The sequence below is a fragment of the Ctenopharyngodon idella genome, chromosome 16, assembly GCF_019924925.1.
Source record: "Ctenopharyngodon idella isolate HZGC_01 chromosome 16, HZGC01, whole genome shotgun sequence".
In the NCBI taxonomy this organism is placed as follows: domain Eukaryota; kingdom Metazoa; phylum Chordata; class Actinopteri; order Cypriniformes; family Xenocyprididae; genus Ctenopharyngodon; species Ctenopharyngodon idella.
The window spans coordinates 8,440,263-8,464,643 of NC_067235.1; the positions used below are offsets into that span (position 1 = coordinate 8,440,263).

Sequence of the window (24,381 nt, forward strand, 5' to 3'; positions counted from 1 at the left end):
ACATGTAAGAGATGACAGTGTTGATGATTTACCTTGGATTCGAGCAGGAGTGAGCCTGCAGTGCATTCGTGCTTTGCAAGTGCAATTAGAGCGGCAAATTAATGGCAATCAGCTGTCTCCTCAAAATACCTCTGGAGGTGGTCTGAGTACGGTTCGCTTTTGGGCCCTTTTAGGGAGGTCTGGGATCACTCAGGGTGCTTTCACATAAGCACTTTTGGTGCGCACCCGGGTTCGACTGACGTCAGAGTTCGGTACGTTTGGATAATGTGAACACTGTCTTCTGAACTCGGGTGCGCACCCGCAAACCGTACTTGAGTCCGCTTAAAAAGGGTGGTCTGATATCTCATTTCTGCTCGACTTCTGCATTCTACATTTGCAGCAGATAGAGGCAAGTGCGGTTATGTACTGAAGCTTTGGAAACAAAACCAACGGTTCAAAAACAAAAAAAATATATAAAATTGAGGAGAGAACGTTATGCATTTTGCCACCTTCTCCTGCGCCGTCGTTACTAGCTGCTGGTTTGATGACGCAAACGAACCACGGGTCGAACCCAAATAATAGAATATGAACACAGTCCAGAGGGGGCAGGGGGAGCAATCGAACTCGGGTTTGGTCCAGGCAATCGAACCAAGTGTGAAAGCACCCTTGGTTTGTTCACATACACGCTGAAATGCTCCGAGAGCGTTTGAAAGGGTTAAACGAACTAGGTCTGAAAACACCCTAAGACATTGACAATACCACACAGAGAACAAAGGAAAACTTAAATACATGTGGAGTAATCAGGGAGAACAAAAACAGGTGTGATGAACTAACAACCTAGGAGACTAACTAGGGAACTAAGTAAAACAGGAACACAGAAACTAAACAGAAACAGAGCGTAGTGGTAACCTCTCAATGAACAGAGTACATTGGAATTTGAGGTCACTTTCTATATGTTCAATACCCACTGAATGTTTAGAAGATGATTATAGTCACCTCTTGCCATTTTAACTTGCTGCTACACTTGCTTTATTTGTATTAGGATCTCAGAGCCAAGTACCTGCCGGTGTTGCTACTGCTGCTGCAATTTCCCAGCTTATTGTGACTTGCTCAGGGAGAGTGAGCTGTCCTAACCCACTTGATCAGTGCTAATTAAATGGTTAAAGAGTATCCTTTTTAGTGATTCACAGTGTTTACATGTCATCCAACACATACAAGAGTCAGCTTGTATCTGCCTAAAGTAGTAGAATCACAACATTTCCCACAGGGGGCAATCATGATAGAATTTCAGTAATCTCATTTATTTATAGTATTTACAGGTGAAATTCACAGTCATAAGAGGTCATTTTAATAAAGGCTAACTGGTGAAGAGAATGCAAAAGTGATTAAGTATCTCAACAAAACCACACACTGTGAGAGCCATACAGAATCCCTAACCTGAACCATGATATAACAGAGAAAAAGGTGCAAATTAAGAAAAAGGATTTAAAATGACCATTTACTAAGAAATGAGAAGAAGATAGTTGTAGACACAGTTAAAAGTATATATTTTCTCATGCACTTTCACAAGACAAAAAGGCCAAGATACACATAGAAGATTAAGAATCAAGATTCAGGCTGAGGGGCATCTTCCTCTGGTTTTCTTGGGTTAGAAGTAATCTTTAAAGCCATATCCTGTTTGTGTTCTTTTGCCACATTTTGTGTTCTGGTGGGGGAAAAAAAGAAGAAGAAGTAATTTGAAAGTAAACTGAGACTATATTGCTATTGCTATTGCTTTCTGAAACAGCTGGGGTTGGTATTGCTCCAAAGCCTAATGCACAATGCAATACAAATTACATTTAATTTATAAACAGCATATTTCATATTATTTTAATCTCTTGGATATACAACACATTAGGTAAAAAATTACAAGACTAGATAATGTTTTCTATTCAAGTAGAGCGAGGTAATGTATTCATGAAGAATTTAAACTACATGCACTGGGAAATGGGTCACATGTGTAAAGGTAGCTTGACTAAAGGATATATGCGATATATATAGTGAAAACCTAATGGATTAGTGTAGCAAACAATTAGGTTGATACAGGAGTATTATAAGAAAGGGGCAAAAAAAGTCTCAATGCTCCCTTCAAATTAAAGGTAAGTAACACTCCAGAAAGTTTGTGAACCAGTTTGTGTTATACTCCATTTGGACACTAAAACAACAATATGGGCCGGTGTTGCCACCCTAGTGTGGACCAAGTGATTAGTGCAAAAAAAAAAAAAATTAGAAAAAATATTCCAGGTTCAAGTGTGAGCTGAGCGTACAGAGTGAATTATGCTGATGATTCAATTTTCCTCAGATGCACTGCACACGTCCCCTACCCTAACGCTTTACAATACGGGTGCACTAAAATGCATTAATTCATGCTTAACTAATGCACAGATAATCATGTTTTAATGTATGACTCATGAAGAACTAAACCATTAATTAATGATTACTGCATCAGCAACTAATAAAGTTTCTATATGATTAATAGATTAATTAATATATGAATTGTTATTAATTAAATGTGTCATAATGTATTAATTCCTTAATAACATATTTTATTAACTAAAAGTGTAAGTTAATGTGTTAATTACCACAATGGTTTGAAGCCATGTACTTCAACTTCCAGTTGTCTGCTTTAATTAATCATTAACTAATGATTTGCAAATGTATCATTATGTTATGACTTTATTTGTTGAGGCACATGACTATTAACTAATTGTTAAGTAATATGTCATTATGGTTTTGACATCTGCACTAAGCCATGGATTTTGATTTCCAGCTACAGTGGGGATCGAAAGTTTGGGTACCCCAGGTAAAAATTTGTATTAATGTGCATAAAGAAGCCAAGAAAAGATGGAAAAATCTCCAAAAGGCATCAAATTACAGATTAGACATTCTTATAATATGTCAAAAAAATTAGATTTTATTTCCATCATTTACACTTTCAAAATAACAGAAAACAAAAAAATGGCGTCTGCAAAAGTTTGGGCACCCTGCAGAGTTTATAGCATGCACCGCCCCCTTTGGAAAGCTGAGACTTGACAATGTCATGGATTGTTCTCAATCATCGTCTGGAAAGACCAGGTGATGTCAATCTCAAAGGTTTTAAATGCCCAGACTCATCTGACCTTGCCCAAACAATCAGCACCATGGGTTCTTCTAAGCAGTTGTCTAGAAAACTGAAACTGAAAATAGTTGACACTCACAAAGCAGGAGAAGGCTATAAGAAGATAGCAAAGCGTTTTCAGATGCCAATATCCTCTGTTCGGAATTTAATTAAGAAATGGCAGTCATCAGGAACAGTGGAAGTTAAAGCAAGATCTGGAAGACCAAGAAAAATATCAGACAGAACAGCTTGCAGGATTGTGAGAAAAGCAAGTCAAAACCCATGTTTGACTGCACGATCCCTCCAGAAAGATCTGGCAGACACTGGAGTTGTGGTACACTATTCCACCATAAAGAGATACTTGTACAAATATGGTCTTCATGGAAGAGTCATCAGAAGAAAACCTCTTCTACGTCCTCACCATAAAAATCAGCGTTTGAAGTTTGCAAATGAACATATAGACAAGCCTGATGCATTCTGGAAACAAGTTCTGTGGACCGATGAGGTTAAAATAGAACTTTTTGGCCGGAATGAGCAAAGGTACGTTTGGAGAAGAAAAGGCACAGAATTTAATGAAAAGAACCTCTGTCCAACTGTTAAGCATGGGGGTGGATCAATCATGCTTTGGGGTTGTATTGCAGCCAGTGGCACAGGGAACATTTCACGAGTAGAAGGAAAAATGGATTCAATAAAATTTCAGCAAATTTTGGATGCTAACTTGATGCCATCTGTGAAAAAGCTGAAGTTAAAGAGAGGATGGCTTCTACAAATGGACAATGATCCTAAACACACCTTAAAATCCACAGTGGATTACATCAAGAGGCGTAAACTGAAGGTTTTGCCATGGCCTTCACAATCTCCTGACCTCAACATAATTGAAAATCTATGGATAGACCTTAAAAGAGCAGTGCGTGACAGACAGCCCAGAAATCTCAAAGAACTGGAAGACTTTTGTAAGGAAGAATGGGCGAAGATACCTCAAACAAGAATTGAAAGACTCTTGGCTGGCTACAAAAAGCGTTTACAAGCTGTGATACTTGCCAAAGGGGGCAGTACAAGGTATTAACTCTGCAGGGTGCCCAAACTTTTGCAGATGCCATTTTTTTGTTTTCTGTTATTTTGAAAGTGTAAATGATGGAAATAAAATCTAACTTTTTTGACATATTATAAGAATGTCTAATCTGTAATTTGATGCCTTTTGGAGATTTTTCCATCTTTTCTTGGCTTCTTTATGCACATTAATACAAATTTTTACCTGGGGTGCCCAAACTTTCGATCCCCACTGTATCTACATGAACTGCTGCATCCAGAACCTTGTTGTTCATGGCACAGGAACGTGCCAGGTTAAGCTTGAGGTCTAGGATTCAAAGGCGGAACACTGAGAACATGTGGCCGGGCACCTCTATCTTGTAACACCGTGTCAAGACCGGACAAAGAGATTAGAACCCATTATAATCAGTGATAGTGATACTACACTGGATGCGGCACGACGCAACACAACACAACAAAACGTCACTTCTGTTATGAAGGACAAATGGACTTGCAATGGTCTGTCATGTCCAGTGTAAACAGCTGTTGCGGCATGACTCGATAATGGTCGCATCCAGTTTAAACACAGTGCAACATCAATCTGTAGTTCAGATTCTGGTGTGCTGATATTTGTGCGCTCTAACTTACCCATCCTTCAAACACATTCTCTGTCATTACACTCACTGCATGTGCAACTGTCAAAACCCATTAATTACATATTACTTAACAATTAGTTAATAGTCATGTGCCTCAACAAGTAAAGTCATAGCATAATAATACATTTTCAAATCATTAGTTAATGATTAATTAAAGCAGACAACTGGAAGTTGAAGTACATGGCTTCAACCCATTGTGGTAGTTAACACATTAACTTACACTTTTAGTTAATAAAATGTGTTATTAAGGAATTAATACATTATAACACATTTAATAACATTTTATATATTACTTAATCTATTAATTATATAGAAACTTTATTAGTTGCTCATGCAGTAATCATTAATTAATGGTTTAGTTCTTCATGAGTCATACATTAAAACATGATTATCTGTGCATTAGTTAAGCATGAATTAATGCATATTAGTGCACCCGTATTGTAAAGTGTTACCCATACATGTATGCACGTACAGTACATTGAGCTCATAAATTGTGTTAAATGGACGCTCAAATGCACTTGCTTGATGCGTGAGAACTTATAAGGTTCTTACATGTCAGCCAAGCAAGTCTGAGCTTCCACAAGAACCAACGCAGCTTGTTCTCACATGTCAAGTATGGGTGAGCTTCTGTTTACCATATTATATCGATATGTACTCAATGTAATAAATAATTAAAAAAAATGTATGGTTTTGGTCAGCTGTCCTTTTTTCATGAGCAATAATATATTTCCTGACTTTTAAAAGTGATTTAAGTAATTTAACATTGTAGGGTTGATTTTAGAGGTTACTGAGGTTAGGGGTTAGAGGTTAGAGGTCATGAATCAAAGGTTATTAAAAAAGTTGACCTGGGCTGAGGAGCAGGTCGGATACTTGGAAGGACATCCCAGCTCGACGTTAAGCTGTCATGTTATGAGGAGAAACAATCATATCACCGATTACAATCCACCAAAGTAATCACAGACAAACATGATCAAAGAATATTAACGCTAAAGATGAAAACAGACAAGACAAACTATGTTCTAATAATTACGTCAGTTTTTAATTAATTAATTCCCAATCAGCTGTGGGACCATTTTTTATCACAATATTAGCAGTAAATGTTAAAGGGTTACTTCACCAAAAAATAAAAATAATGCCATTTATTACTCACCCTCATGCCGTTCCACACCCGTAAGACCTTCGTTCATCTTCGGAACACAAATAAAGATATTTTTGGATAAATCCGATGGCTCAGCGAGGCCTGCATAGCCAGCAATGACATTTCCTCTCTCAAGAACCATTAATGTACTAAAAACATATTTAAATCAGATATTTTTGGATAAATCCGATGGCTCAGCGAGGCCTGCATAGCCAGCAATGACATTTCCTCTCTCAAGAACCATTAATGTACTAAAAACATATTTAAATCAGTTCAAGTGAGTACAGTGGCTCAATATTAATATTATAAAGCAACGAGAATATTTTTGGTGCGCCAAAAAAACAAAATAACGACATATAGTGATGGCCGATTTCAAAACACTGCTTCAGGAAGCTTTGGAGCGTTATGAATCTTTTGTGTCGAATCATGATTCGGATCGCGTGTCAAACCGGCAAACTGCTGAAATCATGTGACTTTGCTGCTCCGAACCTCTGATTAGACATTCTCTGATTGCTTTTTTTTTTGGTGCACAAAAAATATTCTTATCGCTTTATAATATCAATATTAAACCACTGTACTCACATGAACTGATTTAAATATGTTTTTAGTACATTAATGGATCTTGAGAGAAGAAATGTCATTGCTGGCTATGCAGGCCTCACTGAGCCATCGGATTTAATAAAAAATATCTTAATTTGTGTTCCGAAGATTAACGAAGGTCTTACAGGTGTGGAACGGCATGAGGGTGAGTAATAAATGACATTATTTTGGTTTTTGAGTGAACTAACCCTTTAATATTGGGCAATTGTTGTATCAATTTTTAATTAATTTAATTACAAATATTATTACTAACAGTTGCAAGGTGCTTTAGGCTGAATGTTTAACGGTGGTATGTAAACTGTATTTGGGCATATTGTTCTCTGTGGATTATTGTAACTTAACTAGCTTGTATTTAAATGCTTCAGAGCTTTCAGAATCAAATCAGTGGATCAGAGCGCCAAAGTCACGTGAGCAGTTTAGCCGTTTGATAGGAGATCCGAATCACTAATTTGAAACAAAAGATTCATAAAGCTAAGAAGCTTCATGAAGCAGTGTTTTGAAATCGGCCCATCACTAGATATTGTTAAAAAGTCGTTATTTTGTTTTTTTGGTTCACAAAAAGTATTATTGTCACTTTATAATATTAAGATAGAACCACTGAACTCACATGAACTGTTTCAAATATGTTTTTAGTACCTTTATGGATCTTGAGAGTTCCAATGGCTTTGCTCTCAAGAGAGGCCTCACTGAGCCATTGGATTTCATCAACAATATCTTAATTTGGGTTCCGAAGATGAACGAAGGTCTTACGGGTGTAGAACGACACGAGGGTGAGTAATAAATGACATTATTTTCATTTTTGGGTGAACTAACCCTTTAAGAACCAAGATAACAATAGCTTTGATACAATGTTGAGTTCCCTTTCGAGTGGAACTCAATGCCGCATCATGGCTTGACACTATGGGAAGCATGTGTTTACAGCACGTGTTTACACACGGCAATCCACGATTGGCTGAACGTGATGACGTAGCAATGTTGCGTAGTACATCACTGAAACCATAAATAGACCTCAGACCAGTGTGTCGTCAGTTTTATCTTCAAATTAATCCGATCTTAAAGCAAAAGGAACTGGATTAAACATTTGAATGCTACCGATCTACAATCTGATTTCTGACTAGTGATGCAGCCTGAATCATAATCACACTGTGTTCGTTCACTGGCAAGAGGAAAACCCCCAACCCCCCCACACCCAGCTGGGGCTGGTTTCTCCCAAGGTTTTTTTCTAAATTCTGTAACCTGATTCAGTTTGGGTTCCTTGCCACTGTAGCCTCTGGGTTGTCTAGTTGGGGACATTTAATATGCAACAATATTATTGATTTGACTGCACTGACACTATTGGATGAGAACTGTACTAAGCCGGATGACGACATCACTGTTTTTCTGCAGAACTGATTTATAGATGAAATGAACTAATTTAATAACTGATGATCTTTACAACAGAACTGAATCAACACTAAACTGACTGCTGTACAGCTGAAATGAACGGTTTGCATCATTGAATCATTTTCCTGTTATAACTGTAAAGCTGCTTTAAAACAATCTGTATTGTATAAAACACTAATTAAGGTGATTTGATTTGACTTGACTTGACTTCAGAAGCCGCATGTTTAAGCGCATGTTTGCTGTTGAATGTGTGATTTGTCTGTCATAAGTCAGGAGTTAGTTTCCAACATGTCATGCTCTAAGTTCAGGAGATGTGTGACTCCGTGCCTGTAATATATTTTGGGAGATGAGTGGCGACTCACACAATGTGTGCCTTTTGAATGGGTGAGGAGTCAGTCCTTTAGGGGGCTGACTGCATTTCACTGTGAGAGGTTTAACATCCACAAGCTCCAATCCTGCTTGGCTCTCTTTCAGAGAGATGACAGCCAAGCCCCTGCACCCTGTGGCTTAGCACCTGCGGCAGCCGAGGTGGCTTGGTGACTTCTGTCATAGGGCTTGCAGGTTGAGTTGGTTAAGACGGAACCTGAGATGGGCGATCGAGTCCTTTTTTCTTGCCATCTCCACTGACTCTGAGAACCCCATTTTGGATCTTGAAGCTCACTCTGCGAATTCTTCAGACCAGAATGAGGTTTGATTCTGAGGAGTTGGATGCAGACAGTCAAGCGGGTGCTTCAGCAGAGCAGTCCTTGAAGCAGCAGTTCAAGGTTGTAACTCTTGCTGTGGCCAAGTTGAGTTTGGTGTGGCCTGATAAAAAGATACAGATCACTTGGTCTAAGCTCGATGATGATACTTAACATCTGGCTGAGAGCAACCTCCCCTGCTATCTCCCATTCTTCCCTGACCTCCACACTGAGGTGTTGAGATTTTGGAGGAATCCGTACTAGGTGCGAGTTCATACACATGCAGGCCTCAACATACATAGCACGGGTACGGGGCAGTGCCGAGGGTGAAAAAGATGCTTGCGGTCTATCTCTCCCCCTCACGTGCATCATCGAATTAATCCCTCGCCATATCTAGGAGCCAGCACCGTCCACCAGCCGCTCCAGTCCAGGGCCTAGTGAAAAGAAAGAGAAGCAAAAGGCCAGCGTGCCCACCCATATCCAACCACAAAGATAGGGGGACCAGGAAGCGCATTCAGGCACAGCCACCCAAGGGGAGACAGGATCTTAGATCTATCTCCTCTAGGATGTACTGTATAAGAAAAAGTCCTGACCCTCATGGGCCCTGGCCCCGAGGGCGTCCCCTCCCGAGAAAGATCCATGCAAACCACAACACTGTGTGTCCAACTTATCTCCACTTCCCCCGCCACTAATCATGATTCGGGGGGTGGAGGCGCCAAACGGACTCTCAGTCCTGCCGAATGTCTCTCAGTGGGTTATGACTACTGTACGAAAAGGCTACAGGATTCAGTTTGCCTTCTGTTTAATGATGTCGTAGATACGGTGGTACATCAGGAATCTTTTCTTTTCAAGAAAGAAGTGCAGTCTCTCTTAGCGAAAAAGTACCTCTATCAGAGAGAGATTCAGGGTTCTACAGTCAATTCTTTATTGTGCCCAAATAGGACAAGGGATTCACAGCAAAATCCCCAGAGTTAAATCAACTCTGCTCAGAGTACATATGGTCCCTCTCTATATAGTGTTAAAGTAACACTGAAGCAGAGTTAAAGTTAATGAGATAATTAAGTGATTAAGTGATGTTTGAGCATTAGTGATGAACACCTGCTGTTAACAAGCAGAATCACTGAAGAGAAACACAAGAACTACAAACTGACTTCCAGCCACAGCCTCAACTGAAGACAAAAGACATTAAATCTCTCAATATCTGATTAAACAACTCCACAAACAGCATATTATCTCATTAACTTTAAAGGGATAGTTCACCCAAAAATGAAAATTCTGTCATCATTCACTCACCCTCAAGTTGTTCCAAACCTGTATAAATTTCTTTGGTCTGTTGAACACAAATGAAGATATTTTGAAGAAAGTTTGTAACTAGGCTGCTTTGGGGCACCATTGACTTCCATAGTAGAAAAAAAATACTATGTAAGTCAATGGTGCCCCAAAACAGTTCAGTTTCCCACATTCTTCAAAATATCTTCCTTTGTGTTCAGCAGAACAAAGAAATCTGTACAGGTTTGGAACAACCTGAGGATGAGTAAATGACAGAATTTTCATTTTTGGATGAACTATCCCTTTCACTCTGCTTCAGTGTTATTTTAACTCTATGTAGAGAGGGACCACATGTTCTCTGAGCAGAGTTGATTTAACTCTGGGGATTTTGCTGTGTTGCATCCGATTTTAGATCTAAGGGGCCTGAACAGTACTCTTCGGAGAAGTAGGTTCAAGATGCTGAACCTCAAGTTAAGTCTCAAATCCAGTTCAAGGACTGGTTTATGATGATAGATCTAAAGGAAGCTTACTTTCACATAGAAAAAAAACAAAACAGCAATTTTCTCTGGTTCTTTTTGTCAGGGGCAAAGCGTACCAATATTGAGTTCTTCCTTTCGGCCTAGCCTTATCTCCGTGCACATTCACCAAATGCATATATGCTGCTCTGGCACCTTTGCGACTCCAGAGCATCCGTGTACTAATTTACATAGATGATTGGCTGATACTGGCTCAATAGGAGGAATTGATTGAGAATCGAGATGTTGTGCTCGCCCACATAAAGTTAGGGCTGAGATTGAACTCCAAGAAGAGTTTGCATTCTCCAGTTCAGAGAACCACTTTTATGGGAGTGATATGGGATTCGACCACAGTGCAGGCACATTTGTCTCCTGCACGTGTAGAATCGATCCTAAATGCTATGAAACATATCAGGCTCAGTCAGGAGCTTTCAGTCTTACAGGTTCAGAGACTGTTAGTTCTCATGGCGGCAGCAGCCAATGTCATTCCACTAGGCTTTCTGCACATGAGGCCATTCCAGTTCTGGCTCAAAAGCAGAGGATTCCATCTTCTAAATCATCCCTCCAGGGACGTAAAGAGGGAACCACTGTCCCCTCTGGTTCACCCTCACACCACTGACCAACAAAAACCTGGTCTAAAGTCAGTGGTGCTGTATTTTATTTTATTTATTTTTTTGTTATTTAAAGGGCACGTCAGTAATATGCGCCTATAGGTGGGTGCAAAATGTGCATACACTCTGCTTGTTACACACACAGGGATGCGCAGCAGCACACAAACATGCCAAATATTACAAATAAAAGGATTGCAATGTTTACAAGATTATTATTGTATACATAAAGATAAAAATGCTTACATTTCATAATGGATAGTCATTGCATGTATCAGAATTACTTATTTGCAGTAATGACGAATTAAATTGGCTAATTATTTGACCAATCATGGCAATACACAAATGTATTTAAACTGTGTGTCCAAAACACATCCATGACTCAATAAGAGACTAGATACAACCCTTTTGGACCTTTTTGTCCTCTCCACACACATTTTTCAATTTTATAGTCTGGACACGGAGTCAACCCCAGGGTCTCAAGTCCTGCAAGAGCCCCCCAATAATCAATAATCTTGTTGTTTAGTAACTTAAATGCAATTATGAACAGTAAACTGAATTTAAGATAACATTAAAAAGCAGAAAGTTATTTGAGGAATTATGCTCAGACCATACAGTTGTAAAAAATATATAACGTCTCTAACCAGGTCACAAGACATATGTGGATTGTTAGAAATTCTTACCGAATGGTTTTCACAGTGAAGTAGATAATAACTGCCAGACCTATACATCCGCACAGAGACCCCATCACAATCGCTGTGATTTCACCTGAGACAGAGACAAAATGTTACATTTCTCAACAGAACTGTAATAATTGAGCAAAATTTGGCATAAATATATTTTCTAAGAGAGCTGATTGAAAAGATAAAAACAACAGTTTAACAAATAATACTGAATATTTAGACAATAAAATAGTTAATATAATAATTAATATAAAATGTTTCTCACCTGCAGTATAAATTTTAACTGAGACTGGAGAGAGGAACAGTGAAACAAAGAAGAATCAGATACAGCTTAAGCACAATGCTAATTTTTAAAGAAACATTCATATCTTTTCAATGACAAACCTATTCTGTCATCATTTACTCATCCATATGTTATAACAAAATGGTATGCTGTTATTTTGGTGGAACACAAAATGCCAAATTTTTGAAGAATCTTTAAGTTGCTCTTTTCTATGCAAAGACTGTTCATAGTATGTCAGGTTTCAAAAGGAAAAGACTCAAGAATCAGTATGTAAATTCCAAGTCTTCTTAATTCATATAACAGTTTTGTGTGTGAAACAAAGTGAAATTTAAGTTGTAAGTTCACGTATAATTTCACGTAGTTTGACATTGTTGAAAACAAATGGTATAGGTTCCTGCATGTGCTATAGCAGAATGTGGCACTCTAGTACACATATGCAGAATAGAGTCACAGGTTTCTGTATAGTATATCTAACAAAGAGATGAGTGATGCAGAAAGAACGAAGAGATACAATGTTTAATAATCACAGAGAGCGATAGCACACTAGACATAAGGTTAACATGAGACCATGAACTGAGGATAACTGAGGGCTTAAATACACAAGGAATGATAATAAACGGAACAGGGATCATGTGTTAACTAATCAGAAACCATGACAACCAACAATGAACAAGAACTCAGGCAAATACAATTACTAATGCTGCATTCACATCATGTCATAATTACCATAATGATTCTGAACTGTAAAGAGCCTTCATATGCTTGTAGAACTTGCAATTACAATGTGTAAACTCGTTAATTTCTGAGAGCTACAAACCTGTACCACGTGGCCACTGTACCACCTAACCACTGTAGATTTATGGTGTGTTCGACTCGCATCTGTCCACTTCCATGGCAGACGCAAATGCACGTATCCGATTCATATCAGATTTATTTCCACATATGAATGAGGCCTGAAATCGATCTGAGAATATCGGAATCAGTGTGCTTTTTTCCTGCTTCATTCATGTTCGTGTGTCATAACCAATCTGTGCCACATGAAAAAAATGGAATTTGGTCACTTGATCCATGTAATTGTTACAGTATGGCTGTGTAGCAAGGAACAAGGATGACAGAGAATACGTAGTATACTATTTAATGACAAAACAGGCAGGAATACACGAAGCACATCAACATGAATGAGAACGGACAAGGAGTGGAGGAAAACACAGGGTATATATACACGTGACAAACAAAGGGAACTTAACAAGGTAATTAACTAGACACAGTTGAAAGCAATGACTAATAAAACAGAATGGGGAAAACTGGATCAAACTAACGGAACATAACAGTGAACATGTAACATATCGCCCCCCTCTCGGGAAGGCGCGTCCTTGCGCCGTAGAAGTCCAGCTGAGGAGGGAGGGGGTGGGGGCTCTGGAGGAGGGCGAGGAGAAGAGGGGCGGCAAAATGAAAAAGAGTCCAAAGAAATAGTCCATGGGGGAGTGGAGGGTGGGAGGAGCCAAGGGGAAACCTGGAGCAGGAGGAGCCAGATGTTGGTCCAGAGACCAACCATGACGAGGCCCCAGGGTGGAGTCGCAAGTGGGAGGAGCCGTGGTGGTGTCAACGTGGTGGTAGACACCACCCTGGGGACGACCAACGGACACATGGCTCGTGATGGAGACCCTGATGTAGCCGATGAGCCAAAGAGCCCACGCGCAGCTGATGGTACAGGAGACCGAGGTGGAACCATGGCGACGAGCATCCGAGGAGGAACCGGACGTCCAGAGGACAGAGGTTGAGCCGGTGGGACCGAGGATGTAGGCGGAGCTGGAGGGAAGGAGGAGCCAGACGGCACCGTAGGTGCAGGCAGGTGGACGACTGACCAAGGCGGAGCCGGAAAGACGAGGGAGCCCGGAGAAACCGTATGGCCGATGGTGTCCAGTGGAGCCGAGGGAGGGAGGAGCCACGGTGGAACCGGAGTGTCGACTGTCCGAGGTGGAGCAGGGGGCACAGAGGCTTGAGGTGGAGACAGGGGACCCTCTGTGTGGGATGGAGCTGGTGGACAGAAGACCGTAGGCATCTAGCATAATGAAGATGAAGGGCTGAAGGACAGCAGCGATGGTGGGGACGAGGAACTGGTTGGACGAGGAGGCGGGAGAGGGAGGCTGGGCGGTAACTCAGGAAACACGAGAGACACTGGAGAAACAGGCGCTGGAGAAACAGGAGAATCTGGAGATACAGGGGGCGCTGGAGATACAGGGGAATCGGGAAACACCTCTCCAAAAAAGTCTATTAGATCAACCTCAAACAAATCCTTCAACTCTTCTAAATAATGTCCAGAGCTCAACAAACTCACATTTACAGCGTTGGTGGTGTGGGCGGGGCTTTCCTCCCAGCCCTCGAGCTCCACAATCACTCCCTCAGCGACGACTGGTGTTGCTGGCTTGCGCACCTGGTCAGAACCTGTCAGCGGTCCGGGCTCCAAGGCGATGAAAGGCTCCGTCCTTATCCTCGGCACGGGCTCGTCTCTCGCTGGTAGCCGGTCTCCACAGTCTGCGGTGGGCTCTAACAACATCTCCGTTGCCTCGCTCGCTGGTGGCAGTGGACTGGGGCTGGTGGCGAAGTCCTCCTCCGCAGGGCCGATGGTGAATGGCGAGTTGTTACTCACCAGCACCCACTCCACGAATGCGGCGAACTCCTTCCGAGGACCGCTCCCTGGGAGGCGTGCCTGAGACCGATCGCTCTGCGTGTTTTACCATTCCAGCCTAAGCGAGCGGTCTCAGGCACGCCTCCCAGGGAGCGGTCGGGAAAGTGTGTTTGGCACGCCAACTCCAAAAAGTCCCTTGTGTGTTCTTCCAGGGAGCGGTCTTTCTGCTCCAGGCATAAAAGGGTTACTGCTGGGTCCATGGTGACAGGAAAGAAAAAAAAGCAAAAAGAAAAGAAAACGCCGCAAAACTGTCTTGGTCCGTTCTTCTATTAAAGTATGGCTGTGTAGCAAGGAACAAGGACGACGGAGAATACGTAGTATAGTATTTAATGACAAAACAGGCAGGAATACATGAAGCACATCAACATGAACGAGAACAGACAAGGAGTGAAGGAAAACACGTGACAAACAAAGGGAACTTAACAAGGTAATTAACTAGACACAGGTGAAAGCAATGACTAATAAAACAGAATGGGGAAAACTGGGTCAAACTAACGGAACATAACAGTGAACAGTAACAGTAACAGTAATGTAAATGCGACCAAACAAATCCTTGATTAGAAACTAAACAGAACAAGACAATGAAACTAAACTAAACATGACCATGACAAATAGTGAGATTTTAGAGATTCGGCATAGGGGAATATTTTCAATTATTAGCAAATTTCTGTTCCCTCAACAAAGCTAGTTACAGAGAACCACAGAAGTCATATAGACTATTTTTTTAATACTGTCTTTTTGGAGCTTGACAGACGTGATTGCCATGAACACTTGTTGTATGGTATAAGAGTTGCATACAGAGTCTTCAAAAATTCTTTAGCATTGATGAAAGAAAGTCTTGCAGGTTTTGAATTATGAGGGTGAGTAAATTATGACAAAATATGTTGATGAGCTATTCCTTTAAACCTGTGCTTCCAGGTGTTGATAATTTACCATGTAATAATGTTATTTATATTGGAAACATTTGAAAAAATCCTAAATTATTTCCTCAAGTACTATCATATTTTCTGGCTCTTATTACTGCTTTGTCCTGCTCTTCCCACTCAGGCACACATGCACACAGGTTCACATGATTACAATAAACTCTGTGTTCACAGGCGATTTTGAAAAACTAATCAGCCATCATATAAACAAAGAGCACAGCTACATAATCCCCCACCCCCAACCCTATTCTCTCTCCCCCTCCCTCTTTCATTCTTTCTCTTTTTCTCCTACCAGGAATGAAAGAGGACAGGACAGTTCTGTGGTTAAGTGGCTGGGTGGCACGGTAGTTATCCTGGAGAACCATGGGCTCTGCTTCTTCTGCCTTGCTGGAGTACAACACTGTCTCTAATTTCATTAGCTAGTTTGAAGAGAAGAGAAAAGAAGAGAAGAGAAGAGAAGAGAAGAGAAGAGAAGAGAAGAGAAGAGAGGTTTAACATCTTTAATATAAAAACAATTCATTACAATTATATTACTTTCTCAATAATGTAAATAAATATAAACAAACCTTCATTCAACCCATACTTAATTCTTTAAAACAACCAAGTTAAAAATTCACTACAAGTTGTTCTTCATATATACTACATAACATTTCTTCCTGTACACCATTTTTCTCTAAAGGTTATCAAATCTCCCACCAAATTCATGGTTCAATCTGCTTGCAATTAAACCTTTCATCATCTCTTCAGGATTCACTCTACCTATGCCCAATAATTTGTTTTCCAAAATTTTCGCAACACCCAAAACATAAAAGACACAATATTAACTTTTTTGAGACTTTATACTTCACTTTATACTTTATAAAAACACATTCAGAGAAGTCTTCACCTAAACCTTTAAACCATTCTGTTAACAGTCTAAAAAGCTCTTCTAAAAGCATACAATACAAAAATAGGCGTTCTGCTCTCTTCTTTACCACAGAAATTACTAAGTGAGCCACATGTCTGTTTGTAGCCATTGCCCCATTAATAATTCTCCATTGCTGATCTGCAGTTCGCATCTCTAGCGGAGACTTACAGTGAGCTCCAATGATCTCTCAAAAAATTCAATCCAAACCACCTTGTCCACCTCAATGGTTGCCGCTCTTTTAGCACCTCCTTATGAACAGTTTTAACACATTATTTCTTTAAGTGTCTATATCTCAGGATTCCCATTAAGAAAACCCTTTAAGATTTCTTCTCATTCTTCTTAATAATAGTTCAATGGCAATGATATATAATTGACCAGAGAGTGGGCACCCTTCCCTAATTCCTCTTTTTTAAAGAAATCGAGGCACTCAACCCTCCTCCCACCTTCACTTATACAGAAACATCTGACAGTTTTACTCAAGAAATAAACTTATCACCAAAACCAAAAGCACAAAACTTTGTATAGATATCCATGGTCCACCCTATCAAAGGCTTTTTCTTGATATATTGATAAAAATCCTATGTTAACATTTTCTTTAAAACTCAAATCTATAGCATCTCTTAAAGGAAAAAGATTAGCCATAATAGATCATTCAGGCACACAATAAGTCTGATCACTATAAATAACTGTGTCCAGATAGCATTTCAACATGTTCGTTAAACATTTGGCCAAAATTGTGTAATCCGTACATACGAGAAACGGATCTCCAATTCTTCAAAAATCCTAAATCCCCTTTTTTAGGTAACAGGGATAATACTGCCTGTAGACAGCTACTTGGAAAATAACCATTTTCAAAACACTCTTTTGTTATTTCACAAAAATCTTCCAAATGTCCCAAAATGTTCCAGAAATGATGATAGAAATCTGCAGTTATTCCATCAATCCCAGGTGAATGTCCCAGTGAGAGTTGTTTAACTGCAACCTTGAGCTCTCTTAAAGAAATGTCACAATCCAAAGTTTCTTTCTGTTTAGGTTGCAACTTAGGAATATCTTGAAAATGGTCTGAGACATTCTCCTCATCACACTGTCCAGAATAAAAATCAACTGCAAGTTTTCACATATTGTTTGGATTGTCCATAATTGTCCAATCTCCTTAAAGCATAGGATTATGTTGCACCAGATTTCTCTCCAATTTAAAGAAGTAAGTGCTAGGAGCATCCCTATCCTTAATTGAGCAAAAATGTGACCTTATTAAAGCATTTTTTAACTTGTTCTTGCAATAGATGTTTCAATTTTAGCTTCTTCGTACTTAATTCAACACTATAAATAATCCCTTCTTTATTGTCCAGCAACATCTTTTACATTTCTCCCATTTCACATTGCAAATTTTGAACTGTATCTCTAATTTTAAGTGATATTTGAGACTCATAATTTTTACAGAAAATTCTAGTATGCACCTTTTCAACCTCCCACCATTGACTTTTAGTCTCATAATTGTTTTTGTAATCTCCAATATGTTTTTTTTAAATTAAATTCCCATTAATAATGTGATCTAAAAGTCATTTTTTATTTATATCAATAGATAAATACCAGTGCTTGAAGTGGAAAAATAAAAGTGCTGGTACTTCCGATGCTCTCTTCAAAACGCGTTCCTGAGGGATGGAGGGCGCGGTGGGCTTCCGTGCGTGCAACATGTCGGAAGTGCTGGTACGCAAGGAAAACTGGCGGTACTCTAAAGGTAAAAATACTTTGTACCGACATGTACCGGCCCATTTCAAGCACTGTTAGTTACCATATGGTGGTCAGAGAAACCACTAGGAATGATAGCAGCTCTATTACTAAAAACTATTATTAAAAGACTTGATTATATAAAACCTGTCCAATCTAGCCCCCTAACTTCATTATTACCTACTTTGATCCATGTATACGGTTTTTTCCTTTATTCCTATTTCTCCAGACATCACTCAAATCATGTTCTTGAATCACCTTAGAAAGTACTAAACCTGACTGAAAATTAGGGATGGGCGATACCACTTATTTTGTTTTCGATACAGTACCGATACTTTCAAGGCCAATATCGCCGATATCGATACCGATACGATACCTCTAATATGAACTTATAGATTTTAACATTTATTCAGTTATTGAATTACTAAGAGTAAAATGGCTTTTGATACCCACCTAACATTATATTTGAAAGGCATTTTAACATTCAATATGCCTTAATTGCAGTTTATTAGATTATATTTTTGTTTACACATGGTTAAAATGTTTACCTGGTAAACCATGGGAAATCTACAAATAAGCCTACTATATGCCTAGCTGAACTATGGTCACTGTAGTAATGGTTCGTTTTCATAAGGGACTGCCAGTGACAGGCTGTTGCACCCATAAAATTAAACATTTGTATTCTGACAGAACATCAATATGAACTTTTAACGTTCAATTTAAATAAATGTAATTGCACAAACTATGTAGGCTATTATTTCATTTTGTTTATTGTGAAATAACTAATAATAATATTATTATATTTTTCTGTCTTCTGTTAAACATTGTTCTGGGCTGCGTTTCCCAAAAGCATCAATGGTTTCTTAAGATACTAAATGCAGCCCTGTTTGAATGTAGTGTCGGCAGTGAGCGAACGCTCTCTGTGATTGATTGGTTCTGACTTGCAGCATTTGCGTGTTCAGATGAGCAGGAAAACACTTCTACTATAAATTATTCGCTAACATAGGTTATTTGTACAATTCAATGCATACAGTATTGTATGCATTACATTTTTTGTTAAATAAACAAAATAACTGGTAAAAAAAAAAAACACACACCTTAGTTTCGTTATTTTAATTTGAGTATCAATAAATTCATTACTCAATGTCAGTATCGATATATCGATACTTCATATCGATCTGCCCATCCCTATTGAAAATTAGGTTCTTCACCATTCTCATCAACCTTAAAATCTTCAGTACAGTTCCAGTCTCCAGCCATAACTATACAAACATATTTATCATGCCGTGAAATATTATAAGAGCCTATTCTATAAGCCCCATATTAATAATAAAAGAGAAAGAGACAGCAAAGAGCAGAAAAAGATAGGAGAGAAAAAACACCCAGTGCATCTGACTCATTTTCCTATTTGTTTGAAGATGAGCCTTTACACTTTCTTAGTTTTGTAAGCATTTTCCTCAATCAAAACCTCTTTTTTTTTCATTCAGTTCCAACAGTACGCTGCAATCTGACCACCTATTTCACAAATCTTTCAGTGTCTGGAAAAAAATATCTTATACCATTCTTCCAAATGTCTCATTCAAAAAAATCATTTATCTCCCAGAAACAATAAAGATGGCTATTTTCCATCTGAGACCCTGTTTCAGAAACACCTGACATTTGAGAGATCTGAGTGTATCTTTATCCCTCATTTTTACTTTATTTTCATCCTCTAAAAGGCCTACCACAGTATTTTGCATTTTCTCATACTTAAGAATCCCAACTCCATTTGTACTTGCAATCTCAGAACTCAAAACATTCTCATCAATAATATCTTGTACATCTACAGTCTCAATTTCTTCATTATCACTCTCATGTACTTCAGCTATGGCCTGTTCAGTTACTGTTTCTGTTCGATCAATGTGAGTATTCTCTCCAGCATTGTCCTCCTCACCAGTGTTCACTTGAGCTTTATGAGGACAAGCAAACTGTTTATGATCAATGTCACCACATTAAAAACTAGAGGTCGACCAATTGATCGGTTTTGAAGATTAATTGGCACATTCAGTTTTTGGAAAAAATCCATACCGGTAGTTTTTCAGGGTTGTGTCCATTGTTGGAGTGGCTGACAAAGGTCCACTGTCATTACACGTTACGAGAGCGGCCTCTAGAAGCGAAATTACTGACGCCTCGTGGAGTTTGTTTTGACACGGGGGACTGTACGCTGCACTGAGCAGGACACTTCAGATGCGATTTAAAACATAGAAAACGAAACAGTATCAGTACACTACACTAAATCATTTCATATCATTATAAAGTAATTAATTTATTGACTAGATGCTCTATTAGTAGAGAAAGAACAGCAGTATGTTTGCTGTCAAGGCTGAGAGGACGCTAAGTACCTCAGGCGGTTAAAACAACGTGACAAAAATACACAAAAAGTCTGACCCAAATATTTAAAGCTAGTGACGTGAGAAAGCAAATTGTTATGTTCATGCAGCTGACAGAACCATATAAATAAATCAGAATAACATCCTATTTCATTTTTTTAAAATTTAAACACATTTTGAGTGCGGACACAAAGACGGTCAACTCAGTAGGCTGTTCAAAATCCTGCCACGCCACAGAGAGCCACTCACAGTTTTCCATTAAATTACATAATATTTGTCCCAAATCATTGTTAATGTACATAATGACTTCACCCTAGGCTGCAATATTGTGCATTTTCAGAAAAATGTTTGTCTTTCTATGGCTTTAAAATAGTCTGTCAATATAGTCTATTTATTTAATTTAAAAAGTACAGTACATTTTCATGGTTCTGTACAGTTTTTTTTTTGTTTGTTTGTTTTTGTAAAAAAGTTCAGTACTATGAGTGTTATGTTTGTTTTTATTCAGTATCCCCAAGTGCGGTCCAACCTAGTTATTGTTATAGGTAAAATCCACTATCGGTTGACCTCTATTCAAAACATTTCAATCCAGCTGTAGAAGTATAAACCTATAAATGACTTACCTTCATCCAAGACCTGAAACAATATATCCAGAGTTGGCTCTTTTAAAAACATGAAAACGTCATCAAAACAACACAACATGTTTTAGTTCCAAACTTTTACAACCCAGTGATATGACTTTTATTGGGCTAGTGATTCTTCTGAATCTAATGAGTTCTCTCTTGATAACTTTATCTGGGATAAACGACAGCACATTTGAGATAATTACCTTACATGTTAACGTAGCTAAAGGAAAGAATGGACAAAAACTTCCATTATACTACTGTTGAATGCTCGAATCTGACTGGGTGACCAATCAGTACAGTGTGCAATTATTTTCAGGGAAACGCATGACTAAAGTAGTTCTAGGCAAGTCTTGACCACATTACAGTTCCATATCACTTCGCCAAATGATTTCAGTTATTTCAAAAGGTCCTTACAGCCTATAACCGCAAAAGAAACAAAACCCACAATGACACCGGGCAAGCAAATAGGATGAAAACGACAAATTAGTGTCATGGTTTTTGCCACAAAATACGTTTTATTGTGTCCTGAAAGCGCCTACTCTCTCTCTCTTTCAAACGTACACATGTACTGTATAGTATGGACACACACTCGCACAGAAACGTTTTGTCAGTAAAATGACTCACTAGCGAGGTAATAACTGTGCGATTGTTGAGGTAGATATACTTATAGTTTCGTTTCGATATTAGTAGAGACAGTGCTGCCGTGAGAGAGGCACAGACACTCAGGTAGGCTAATTCACATATGCTCATTCTCTCTCTCTCTCTCTCTCTCTCTCTCTCTCTCTCTCTATCTTAAGTGCGTTAATAACTGTATCAACTGTATTATTCTGCTATCAAGGCTCAAGCCTCCATTACTAGTTCTGAAATGACGTTTTGGAATTAGCAGTGGAGGCTTGGGATGAGATGCGTTAGAAATTAGTCCCACACACAAGAATGTTTTAAGGACAAAAACCTGACAAATGTCTTGAAATACACCATCGAAACAGTGTCTTGAGGTGTGGTAACCATAGTTAATAATAATAAGCGGAATAATTGACTCCGGGCCATTGAATTCTTAAAAAATAATGCACACCCAAGGTGTAACGGCCACTCATTACCACCTCGGGTGTTATTATTAAATTAATCATTCCTTAATTCATCACCACTCCATTCTGGATAAGTGGACAACTACCGCTTTGTTCATCCTTGTTACCGAAGGTATATATTTTCACAACTGAGTTGTTCTCCCACCGCCAAAAGCACACTCACCACCATAACTACCTGCTCCGGCGCGCACCTAACTCTATGGCAGAGTTAAAGAGATGGCGCATGCTCATCTGGGAGTGACGCCATTCTCACACTCGCCAATTAATGCTAAAACAACTAACTCTAAATCAAAAACTAATTACACAAAATGAAGCATTTTACACCTAAGAAGAACAAAAGAGAAGAGAAGAGAAGAGAAATTGTCAACTATGTAAATGACTTAAAGTTCAATCATGAAACTCTATATGTCTAATTCTAAAGGGTTCTTTATATATACACTGTAAGCCAGTTAACTTGCATGCTACCTCCAGTGCTTGAAATAGAAAAAAAAGGTGCCAGTATTCTCTTGTGCACTGGCTGTAGCAGTTCTGACTTATTTGGTTCTCTAGGCAAAATCAAACTTGCTATCAGAGTTTTCTTGTCCCCCTCCTCCCCAGCACCACCTGCCTAATTTAAATAGGATTTATTTATGACTAATTATTAATAACATTTTTTACATGATAGCCGCAGCATTTCTTTGGATGTCTTTCTACTTGCTTTGCAGCAGCAGCCTAAGAAGATATATTACACAAAGGCCACTACTGTCATATCCAGTAATATGACAGTTTATCTCACGAATTGTCATGACTGAACTAATGAATACAAAAAGTTAGCATTGCTTGAGCTTTAACACAGTCCTTCTGTACCTGTGAATGAGAGATTTTCACCCTTTCATTGAAGATGGTCCAGAGGACACTCTGGTGGCAGGGTGGAGTAGTGAGTGAGCCATTGTAGCGGAAATATTGGCTGAGGTTGTCAGGCAGCAGTGCCTGTATATCAAATGCAGGGATAGCCACCTTTTGGCCTGAAATAAATCAAACAAGTATTAAAAGTTGTAAACATTTTAATGAAATTGTATGTCTTGTATGTTGATTTACAAAGTAACCCAAGAGGCTGAAGCATGGTAATCACACACATATACAGTAGACATACACACACATGCACACAAACACATGCCTGCATATCTGATGCGGCCCAGATAGTTGAGAATACTACCATATGCCTGATTAATCTCTTCGCCTGCCTGAAAAAGCAAACAACTGAATGAAATGAAGTTTGATTGGTAATTTATAGAAAAATAAAATAAAAAAAAATTACTTGAATATAGGGTTAGATTAAAGAGAACTCACCTCAATTAGGATCCCTAACACAGCCAGGCCGTTCTCTTGGGTCTTAGCTTGTGACATATTAGCATAAACCTCTGCATTGTAATGGACAATATGGAGCTGAGAGAAAAAAGAGAGTGTGTGTTTGGGTTATAATATAAATAGGCATCTTACAGAAGACATGTTTTCTTTCATAGATTCACTCAACGTTGCATCAGTAGCTGACACTATAGGAACACCCCCAGGTGTGACGGAGTGGAGTGTTTCTATACAGTGGAGTGTTTCTATACAGTATAAAGACTATATAAAAACACTCCAATTTATTGAATGATGGTGCTGATACTGCCCCTTGAGGCACTGCGTCACCAGTGTCTCATAAGGAAGTGCCCATACCATCACTCCCTTAGATTTCTCTTCTTCAGGAAATTATTTTTTTGGCCCATGCTATATTGAGTTATCTGTGATTAGGAGTTAATGTTTCAGCGACCAGCATCAATATCTTATCTACTCGTGGTAAAACATGATGTTGTCATCAGTTTTGTTGTATGGCATTTTGGATGACAGCAGTTCAGTTGTGTATTTTTAGGAATTGTCGCTTATATGACTAATATGTTGTGATTAAGCAATGCAGCCCACCCCTCTCTTTCAGAAAGGCTGGGGTCTGTGATCTTGCCCAACACGGGCATCCACAAAGGCGCGTTGACCTAAGGTCACCGATCAAGTCTTTCCCGGCCTTTAGCTCAGGAAAGCTGTCCCTAACCTGTTAGTCTGGAAAAGGAGGGCAAGCCCCAAA

At 39.1% G+C, this 24,381-nt stretch overlaps 1 protein-coding gene across 3 annotated transcripts in view; it reads right to left on the reverse strand.

Moving 5' to 3' along the window:
• Positions 1 to 1,259: 1,259 nt before the first annotated feature.
• ca14 (carbonic anhydrase XIV) overlaps positions 1,260 to 24,381 on the reverse strand; it is a 33,666-nt gene continuing 10,544 nt past the window's right edge. For 2 of the 3 annotated variants that reach the window (XM_051865328.1, XM_051865327.1), the window contains 8 exons: positions 23,613 to 23,708; positions 23,440 to 23,506; positions 23,130 to 23,287; positions 15,864 to 15,990; positions 11,942 to 11,965; positions 11,677 to 11,761; positions 5,646 to 5,699; positions 1,260 to 1,684 (listed from right to left, as the gene is read on the reverse strand). In XM_051865328.1, coding sequence (XP_051721288.1) covers positions 1,585 to 1,684; positions 5,646 to 5,699; positions 11,677 to 11,761; positions 11,942 to 11,965; positions 15,864 to 15,990; positions 23,130 to 23,287; positions 23,440 to 23,506; positions 23,613 to 23,708 — 711 coding nt within the window. In that variant the 3' untranslated portion in view covers positions 1,260 to 1,584. The remainder of the gene's footprint in view (positions 1,685 to 5,645; positions 5,700 to 11,676; positions 11,762 to 11,941; positions 11,966 to 15,863; positions 15,991 to 23,129; positions 23,288 to 23,439; positions 23,507 to 23,612; positions 23,709 to 24,381) is intronic. The other variant, XM_051865329.1, reaches the window with a different exon arrangement.